This window comes from Neolamprologus multifasciatus, chromosome 9 (genome assembly GCF_963576455.1).
Source record: "Neolamprologus multifasciatus chromosome 9, fNeoMul1.2, whole genome shotgun sequence".
NCBI classification, from domain to species: Eukaryota; Metazoa; Chordata; class Actinopteri; order Cichliformes; family Cichlidae; genus Neolamprologus; species Neolamprologus multifasciatus.
In genome coordinates, this window is record NC_140447.1 from 12,123,586 (window position 1) to 12,134,265 (window position 10,680).

Below are 10,680 nucleotides of genomic sequence, written 5' to 3' on the forward strand. Positions count from 1 at the left end.
ACAAACGTCAAATGGCATGGAGACGGAAAACAGTTGCATAGATACAAAGAACAAGACAAAGCTGTAAATCCAGAGGTCTGCTGAAAAAAACCACCTCTACTTCCCAAATAAAAGTCCAAAATTGGCTCAGTGACAAATCTGAGATCTCTGGCCCCATGATGAGATTCAAACAGGTACTCATGCTCGAGCTAACTGAGTGCTTTAAATTCAATTTTCTCTCCCCTTCAGTCAGAATGGAAAAAAAGTTGCACTTTTTCTCAAATGTCCAAAGTTGTTGAAGGACTGCAGCAGTAAACACACACACACACACACACACAGCAGAGATCTGTGGTAAACATGTCAACTTGTCCTGGCCATTAATTAGAGCCCTTTGGCACCGTCTTTGCAGTAAGAAGGCAGCACACAGCAGAGGACTGCATTACCACGGTGACTGTGGCCAAAATCTCATCCTGGATGTGATGGATATACAGCTGGACAGATAAATAGACATCGGACGTGAGGAAATTATGTGTACATCCAGACAAATCCCTTTATTAAATTCCTCCATCAATCCTTGTAATTTAGAAAATGCTGTGACACGGTGGTGAGCTATGTCAGCATCCAATCAGTGATTTACACAGTGCTGAAGAAAGCCAGATTAACATTTAGCCTCATTCCCCACAGATTATATTAAAGGGCTGCAGCTGTAAAAAGCTCTCTTTCTGTCAGCTGGTTGTCCAGGACTGTGAGAGACCTCTGCCATGGACAGTGCCAAAAAATGCTCATCTGTCTGCCTGAGAGACAGGAGGATGAAAGAGAACGGACGTCAGAAGAGGCACAAAGGGGAAACACAGGCAGAGAGAAAGTTTGTCATGTGAAATCCAGAGTCTCTCTATCACAAATTTAAATTGAGAGGCTTAGTCAGAGGCTTCAGAGGGACATTAATGAATCCAAGACCTTTAATGATCATCTTTCTTAGCGCCCGGTACCTCAGAGAGCGATGGCACGAGTGCAGGAGTCCTTCTGCAAAAGCGTTCAATTAAAAGTTAGCCGAATCAAATTCTGACTCATGCAAATACGGCCGGCCACTTAGCTTATAATAACCAATTATGTATTATGAATGAATATTAATGCAGTGGACTGCTGGGTGCTGAAAACACAGGAGCGTTAAAACTGACTGCTGTGAATAATTATTCATTATATTTCCCATTGCATGTTATTTTACAAAAGAAAGCCTGACTGTTGCATGTGCTAAAGCCCTAGTGGCCACACATTACACCTGTATATGTTAGCTTTAGAAACACAACATTTAGACACATTTAGGCTCCAGCCATGCCATCTTTTCAGTGAAGCATACCAGTGTGTGGGTTAGTGAGCAGATTATTCACGAGTCCTCTTGTTAGCTAAAAACCAAATATTTCTTAATATGTAGGAAATAGAAGGAAATTCTAGAATTTAAAATTTACTAATGCCAACTGGTGCCTGAAAAAATGAATCCCATCATTGTAGAGCATGACTAAAGCAAACTGACATGAGGAGCTGAACAAGGACAGTGCAGAACTTCTACTTGAACTTTGCAATTAGATTAGTGAAATAATCTACTTCAATACCTCAGTTAAGAAACTTTAAAAAGTCTTTAGATATACTGGGAGCACACGTAAGTTTTACTGGGGATGTACACGTCAATGGGAAATCTGCACTGTAACTTTGTCATATCCGCAAACCCATCTGAAACCCTTAACCTTAACCTACAGCCTGGCCTTGACATGCACCTCTCAAGAAATGTGACTACACCTTAGGCCAGTGCAGCCACAGCTATCGTGATTAGTCAGTTCAGTTTCCTCCGGTGCATTTGTACAGCTTTTGTAGTTATCCATGAGAGGATAACAATCATCGTCTCAGTATGAGAAAATATAATCATAACATGAATATATGGACTTACAAATGTCAGGAAATTCCTGGAGGAAGATTGTTGAAGCTATTTCAATTGATGCTCAGTTCATCTCAGTACGGTTTTATTTATATAGTGCTAAATCACAACAACAGTCACTTTAAGGCGGGGCCCCACAATAATACAGAGAAAAACTCCAACAATCAAATGGCCACCCTTTAGCAAACAATTGGTGACAGTGGGAAGGAAAAACTCCCTTTTAACAGGAAGAAACTCGTCAGAACCAGATTAAGGGAGGTCCAGCCATCTGCCATGACCGGAAGAGAGGTTAGAATGAAAAGGACAAAAAGTGGCCTACAACAGCCTCCTAGGTTCCCAGGTGGGAAATAAAGAAATATATGTGGCTTGTGGCAAATAACATAAAATACATTTACAAATGTAAATGTGAGCAACAATGTTAGCTGCTTGAGTAGGTTACATCATTGGCTCTGCAATGAGTCTAAATCAGTAACACTAGTGCAGAAGTAGTTTAAACTTGCATTCTGCCAAATGACCTGAAGGGGGCATCTCCTCTGATGGCTCATTGCATAGTGTTCTTTTTAACTGACTACTGCTGAAAATGAGTTTGTGGTTTCAGTTAGAAGGTTCAGGTATTTAGGACTGTGACAAGAAGGCGACTTGGGGTTTCACGGCTCATCGGAGGTTTGAAAGAGAAGAGACGCCATCCGTATCCACTGTGAACAACCATCATTTAACAGAGGGGGTGACTTATGACACCAACTGTCAGTCACCTACAATGCAGTCATGTGCCTCAACCCCCACTCGCATTCCGGGTTAGGTAACCTCAACAGGTCACTTGACCTCTCAGATGAGAGCTGAAGAACAGTATTGAGTTGATTTTGTAAAATTAAGGTCAAACAATAAAAAAAAAACAATATCCTTTGTTTCTTAATAAGCAAATTTCGCGCAAAAATGCCGACATTAAACATCCTCGTTGAGCTTCAGAATGGGATTCAACAAATCATTACAGTGGTTACTTCTATCATTGATATACAGTCTACGACACAAATTGTATCAAATAATTAAGGAAAATTAAACATAAAGTATGAGCTTTTCCTTCATTTTGTGTGCCAGGTTTCTATTGGTAAATCGCGTCCTCATCACCGCCCGAGCGGCACAAACCATCGGGAATAACTTCAGAGGTCGTTGTCACATCCTGTCTGAAAGCCCTTTAAGGGACCGTGCAGACATTAAGCAGGTCTGAACATTAAAAGCAAAGCCCTCCCCAGCATTATTAATATTAATAAACTCCTCTTTACTACAAGAAAAACTCAGCTGTGGACTCCAGTAACTCTACAAGACTCCAAATGGAAAGGTCAGAATAGGGTTTTAAAATATGTCGGACAGAATCAGAGAAATCATCATTTTCATTTCACAATCTTCTTCCTTGTCAGAAGCTGACAGATAACCTCCCCCACACACATCGCTGCAAATAAGCCACGGGGGGCTCTGTTGCAGACTTGTGTTACGCAAGCCGGGGATAATTTATTCTCCAGGTTTTGCTTCAAGTAGAAATGAAATGAGGAGGGAGATGAAGAGGTCTTGTGAGGTTTCTTGGCTCTACGTCCACGAAGTTTATTTCTTCTCCTTTTTTTGGCCATTTTGAAACTCATTCTGATTCAAGTGGCAGCACTCGAGGGGTTTCGTCAGACTTCGTGTCCACTTCTCTCTGCAACAACTGAAGCTGACTTTGATAACTTTGACTGAAATCTTTCCCTGTACATAGTTTAATGGCACTAGCCAAAATGATCACAAATACAACAAAACTACTATAAGACAAAGTTTGATTGACCTTAAAACTTTACCCAATCCCTGTTCAAAGCCCTCTTCCTCTATATCATTTCTAAACTGTCTCTTCCCTTTCTAATGTCTTAGATCTGCACGATACAACAGTTTGTGATATCATCAGCATCGCCGCAGACCTTGCAGGCCTTGTGAATGATCCCTTCTCACAGCTGCTGCAAACCCCTTTCTGTGCTGAAGAAATCTAAACAAACAGCTTCGACACAAGCAAACAGCCATGCTTCCTTTCAGGCTCTGGTGAACTGTCCTAAAGATGTACAGTTATGGTTAGAGATAAGCTTCCTCAATGTGAACAAAACCAGAAATTATTTACTTCCAGCAATCCAGCCTGTTAGATGGGTATGACAGCTAAGACAGGCCTCTCAGCCTGTTACTGTCACATGTCACTGGTGTAATTTTTCACTGTGCTTTAAAATCTGATGAACAGATTAGATCTGTTGTTAAGACAAGTGTATTTCAAAGGCTCTTCTGTAAGTTGAGGTACGCCTCCAAGCAACATGACTTTGAGAGAGTAATTCATGCTTTTATTACCTCTTGATTAGACTATTGTGATCCTTTAGATGTTGGCTCAGTTGTAACTTTGTCAACTGCATGATATAAAGAGCACTGAGGTCTACGACCAGCTGGTCTAAAATATTCCTAGATCCAAGCTTAAAAGCAGAAGCGACAGAGGCTTTTCTGGTGTCACATAAGAGCTGCTCTGTCTCTCAATCACTTTAAAACACTGTTAAAAACCAGTTTACAGGTTCTAGTTCAGCAGTCTTGTTTTATTTGATTTTTACTCTATATTTCTTGTCGGTTTAGTGACTGTAATGCGTAGTGTATGTTTTGTACAACTTGTACAGAACAACGTGCTATAGAAATAAACTGTATGTATTTTTACTAAGCGACTGGGCGACTGAAAATATTTTGTCCTCTGTGGATGAAATGGCACATTGTCATTAAGCGTGTCTATCATTACACATCCAGCTTACTTCCCATTTCCAGTCGAGCTCATTAGAGCCGGATCTGCAGACGGGAAACCTTCCCTCTGTCCGGTCTCCAGGTAACTCTGCTCTCTTGCTGTGTAGCTGTGAAACAAGCAGCAATGACGGCTGCTGTAAATATTAGCTAATGAGCTGCTGGTTTATATTCCTCATATTATTTGACCCGCAGGAGCTTTTGTGCCTCAAAGAGCACAATGAGCTTTTCTTCATCTCCATTAAGCTTCAATCCTCAATCGAGCAGTTTTCCCTGTGGGGCTGCATCATTTAGATCAGTGAGAAGGAAAACATTTCAGCATTTTTACTACATGATAACCTTTATGTTTACTTGTTTCATCTATGAATCACTAATGCACATAACGTTAAAATTATCCACATTTTTGTTGTTGTTAAATGCACATGTAAATAGGTTTTTTGAGTGAAAAACCTTAAGAGACAGACATGACTAATGGGTCCATCACCAACACTGCACAGTAGCCCGGACTGAGGAAGACCTCGGCATTAGACTTTGATATGAGCAGGATGAGCGGGGCGACAAAGTTCAAGCCACTCATGGTGCATGAAACTTTAACAGGCATCTGAAAGATTAATAACACTCTAAACACACTGTCACCGCTGTTACAGCTGAGCAGTAACAGCGACAGCGGATCAGCGACTCGTTCACGAGCAAAACTGAAAGCTTTCTCACACCATCGGTTTTCACTCAAACGTGCCCTTTCCTGAGTATAATGACGCAATAATGCAGTGTCAGACAGTCTTATGACACTTCACCTGTGGGAACAGGTGGGGTGTCTCACCATTGTAACCGATATTTTTCTTAACAAATCTCATAAAAAGATGAAAACTAGCAGCGTGTTACTTTGAAGCTTGAGGCCATTCATCTCTGCTAAGGACACGGGATTATTTATAAATTGACTGGATCTTGTGAAAAGCATATATTTCAAAACATGTTTTTTTTCACAACCTTGTTTCAAGGCAATACCATAATATCAAATAAGCCAGTGAGCTTTTAATAGCCACACTTAGCTTTAGAAATAAGAGGTTGGGTTTTTTTTTTGGTAAACGGACTGGTTCTTATATAGTGCTTTTCTACTCTGTATGCAACATGCCTCATTCATGAAAGCACATAGAGTACTTTTCTAAGTGTAAGAGCTCTCTGCCTTATAGTCATGCACATCAAATGTTTCAGTATCTTCCCCATGTAGACTACAGAGCCAGGGATCTAACTACCAACCTTCCAATTACTTTACAACTTGCTTACCCCATTCATACTTTCTCACTGCGAAGGAAAACACCTCAGAGCTCCCCTTCTCCTGAACCACCCACAATATTTCAGCACCTGTTATCCCCAGGCTGTCTCCCATCCTAGTATTAACCAGGCACAACACTGCTTAGCTTCTGGGACCAGCTTCACCATGGTGAAGCAGTTTTAATCAGAGCACATCATTTTCAAAATCCAACAGCTGGCTTTGGCTTTTTGTGGAATATGTTGACAAGAAAACAAAAACAAGCTTCTTTTTTTTTATTCACCCCAGCAATGAAACAAATATTTCAGCCTAAGCCTGGTCTAAGCTGAGTTTGGCTTTGCTGACTGCTACCACCCTTGATGACACTGACCAGTGGCAGTGGCATTTATTTGTTCTGTCACGTCAGTTTTGCACTAGTAAAATGTTCAAAGATAGTGTGAGCTAGAGCTGAGGGAGCCTGTAAAAACATGGTTATTGTTGGTTCCCTGACAGTGAATGGTGAGAAAATACTGTAATGAAAATATGCTTCTTCTTTTTTTGCCTTAAGTTGCATTTTCCTTTATTCCTTATTTACTCCAACTTCAGCAGTCCGCATTAAACAAATGACTTCTCTTGATTCCTAAACAGCAGTGAATGTCTGCCTCGTCTAGATGATAAGACAGCAGCCGCATGCATTAAAAAAGAGCTCCATGCTATAACCTCCCAGCAGGTCTATGAATAGCATTTTAAAAGAGCTTTAAAACACATCTTCACAGCATTTTTTTTCTTCGTTTCTTCTTCTTCACATGGTGCTGAAACAGAGGGGCCCCGGGGCTTTTTCCCCTCACTTTCAGAAAGTATGAATAACTGTTTACTGGGCTTAGCAGATGCCTCACAGTCAGGGGGAATCACTCTCTTTCTGCAGCACAGATGGGGACCCTCTCCTCTACTTTCGGCTGCACCCAATACGCCAGACCTCCACTAAAAGAAAACAATTTGTGGCGACTCAGTGCAGTGTGTTCGGGTTTTCTTTGAACGCACGGCATCTGCTTTCTCTCCCTAATAGGGAGCTTGATAGGAAAATCTTTTGGTGCAGACAAGAGCTGTCACAGGAAACCGCTGCTGTGCGTCCTTACATCATGGGAATATAACTTGTTGTAGCAGCATCTGCGGCTATTCCGCCATCTCTCCAGTCTGAGTGCATGCATAATAATATTTATTTTTCTTTGGCTTTTTATTGCAGCAGACTGGGAGTTTTGGAAGGATGATCTTGTCAGAAAATGTCCATCTAAGTTTTTCTTGGCCTTACAGCGCTGACAGCTGTTACATGGCAGAGGTCCAGGGGACTGTGGGCTGAAGGTCCTGGCAAGACACTGACCACATCCTTCAGCATACAGCAAGCTTAACTGGCATTAAAATGTCATTAAAAAGAACTTTCTGCAGTGTGTTAGACACAGCTTTTTTCTTTTATCCACCTCAGGTGTACAGAGGTAGCTACTAGAAAAGAAGTCCTTAAAAATCAAAACCTGGATAAGCTGGGTATTTTCAGTGAGTGTCAAGATGGTGCCGAAACAATATAACAGCTCAATAGATCGTGGAAAGAGTCTCTGCAACTGAACTCCTCTTCATCACCGAGTCATTATGTGGATTACACCTCCCTGATTTTGATTGTTATAGGTTATAGGCTGTCAAAGGGGCTCCGTCACAACAGCAGGTTATTGAGGTTCACATTATAACTGATGGCAGCCACCACTGAGCACTCTGTCAATACAGAGCAAAACGCAACCCATCCATCAGAACATCCACATTTGGCACCCCACGGAAACCTGATTTCATACATGATTTTACCCTTGTACCAGAAAAAGAAATTTAAAAAAACACTGGCCCTGATATATAGGTCAGGTCTGTCCACTGGGGCATGATGCCGTGATGCAACTGCTTATCCTCCCTTCAGTGCATGAGTTATGAGATATGATAGATGTTCCTGACACTTCCTAGAGAACACGACTGTGTGCGCTCTGCAGCTGGGCAGTGCAGAGGAGCGCATTAATACAACAGACCAACGCAGGGGTATTTGCATTTGCAGGTGTAAATGTGCAACACGGAATCAGAGAATAGCATCCTGCTCCAGTGCGCATATATGAAGATACATGGAAAACAACTCTGGCTGCAAAGAGCTGTTTTTATGTGAAGCAATTTCTGTTACAGCTCAGACAGAATGAGGAGGACATTTCAATGATAGTTAAATAAAAACAGTTAATCAAATACTCACTTAAAACCCCAACAATAAAAAGTTTCAGCACCGCGAACTCATTTATATCCATCACGCTGCGAGAATCCAGTCAGACTTGAACGAAAGCTCAGCTGCAGCTCCGCGAAAATGTACATTTGAAGCGATCCATACTTGAAATTATCCCAAAAGAGCGAGTTCCTTCATGCTGTCAGAGAAGAAGGGTGTTTTTTTAAGGGGGGAAGAAAAGGCGCCAGAAAAAAAGAAGAAAAAGAAAGAAATTAAAAGAAAGAAATCGGATGCCAGAGCGCGTTTATGGACTGTCCTCGTGATGATCGCGGAGCTTCTCTGTGCCGTCAGGAGTCAGAGCTCAGGACCGTAAACCCGTCCTGCATCCTCGGGAGGGAGGGGAGGGGCGCAGTCACACCGGATCACACAGTGGTTACCAATTAATTCTCAGCAGGCAACTGGAGACATTTAAAAGTGAGACGTAGTTGTAGTTGATATGTAAATGACATAAGGATTCATCAGGAGCAAATAAAAACAGGTCACCTCCCCACCACCATCTCTCCAATAATAGGCCTATTCTGTATTTGAACACATGCTCACATAATGCGGCTTAAAAGAGCTTTCATAGTCTTTTCAAATGAAATGAAATAGTTATATTTGTACGTTTTAATTATCGTGTAGTTCCGATGGTCTAAATGTTGCTCCACTTTAGGTCACAACGACCCAAACTTTTTTTCGATGAAGCAATACTGACCTCGTGTGGTTTCTTTTCACACTGCACTCTCAATCAGTCTGCCTGGATTAAAAACAGAAAATGATTAAAGCCTTGTGTAACATTAAGATTACGCAACAGCCGAGCGCACTCAAATTCAAATTAAACATGTCCTGATTGTGTTTGGATTTAAAGGATTTTGATGGAAAGCCCTTTCGCCTCCCCCCATTTAGTCTATTTAACAAAGTGGATCAGCCAGCTTAATTAGAATAGAGAATTGGCATTGCTCTGTAGTTAACTGTTAAAGTCTAACAGTAGCTCTGTTTTGCAAGCTTAAGGTGCAGCAAATTATTTTTTTTAGACTATAAAAAATAGTTATTGCACTCATAAATATACCCTGATTAGTGTCTTCTGACAAACTGATGGATTGACATAAGCTTATTATTAATCCATTGAAAATACATAGGAGTAGGCACGTTTGTGGATGCCATGTTGAATATAGTGGTCAAAATGGATATCTGCTTACTTATGTTTTATGTATGCAGCTAGAGACTGGCGACCAATATCCTCCTTATTGTGTCATTTATAAATACACATATGTTTATCCATCTATTACTGTTACACCGTGAGCAGCTGCTGCTACGTCACTGAGAGCAACAATCATAGTCAGAATTTTGGTATTTATGAAGGAAGATTAATGCTATAACAATGATGAATTAAGCACTTGTTAATGCCTTATTAATACCCTAGTAAAGCTGAATAGTGTGACATTATTATAAACGCCTACCCAGTTTGATTTAATTCTCACATCAAATGAGAGTTTCTTTGCTACGTGCCCAACAACGGTAGCTCTATTTCAAATAAAATTTGTGCTGGATAAAAGCAGCTAGCAGAGGCTAACAGCAGGAAAAATATCAGTTTTGACCTACAGAAAAATGTAGGATATCCTCAACAGCTCACCTCACCGCTGCTGTCATTGGATAGAAGTGAGCTTCACTGACTCATCAACTGGGACTCCTTTCACAAAGATTTACAGCCTCCTCCAGAGTAAATAGACGTGGGCAAATACGGCGAGCTGAGGTAAACAGCAGACTGACAACCTAACTCACTACAGATGAATGGCAGCCAGTTATTTGTCCTACAGCAACTACTGTAGATAGGATTATGCACTTGGCAGGGGTAAGAAAAAAGAACTTAGCTGACAGTGAACTACTGACATCTAGTGGTGAGATTTTTCACATTGCACCTTTAATTTATACTGAAACTGGTTCTACGCTTTTGAGGTTTTAGCCCACTAACCAGACCTTTTGCAGCTTATTTTCATATTTTGCTTTTGGTTTTATGCTGATTGACACCAGTAAAGTTACATTTTCACTTTGATCCTTGTACAAACAACAGCCTCCTGCATTCCTTCTCACATGGGAAACAAAATGTTGCAACAATAGTGTGGCAGAGCAGGAAGATGGTGCTGTTATCCATGCAGAAACTGTTTCTGGCAGTTGGTGTGAAAGCTGTGAGCCTGAAAGGACGAACAATGAATCAACAACAAAAAAACAGAAAAGCCACATGTGAAATGATTTTGCAAAGAAAGGGAAAGAGAAAACTGTTGTCAGGTGAGAGAACAAATAACCCAGAACACCTCTTTGGAAAAAACCCAAGGACTGACTGCAACAGGAAAATGACTGCAATACTATTTTTCAAAGAAATTGAAAGAATAAACCTAAGTGTGTGTTTTTGTATCATAAATAACCTCAAATGGAGAGTTAGGCATTGATAGGCATTGTTCG

The 10,680-nt window shown here is 40.9% G+C and overlaps 1 protein-coding gene across 1 annotated transcript in view; it reads right to left on the reverse strand.

Moving 5' to 3' along the window:
- LOC146511130 (receptor activity-modifying protein 3) overlaps positions 1–9,243 on the reverse strand; it is a 40,434-nt gene extending 31,191 nt beyond the window's left edge. The window contains exon 1 of the mRNA XM_085173020.1: positions 8,215–9,243. Coding sequence (XP_085029146.1) covers positions 8,215–8,266 — 52 coding nt within the window. The 5' untranslated portion in view covers positions 8,267–9,243. The remainder of the gene's footprint in view (positions 1–8,214) is intronic.
- Positions 9,244–10,680: the final 1,437 nt, after the last annotated feature.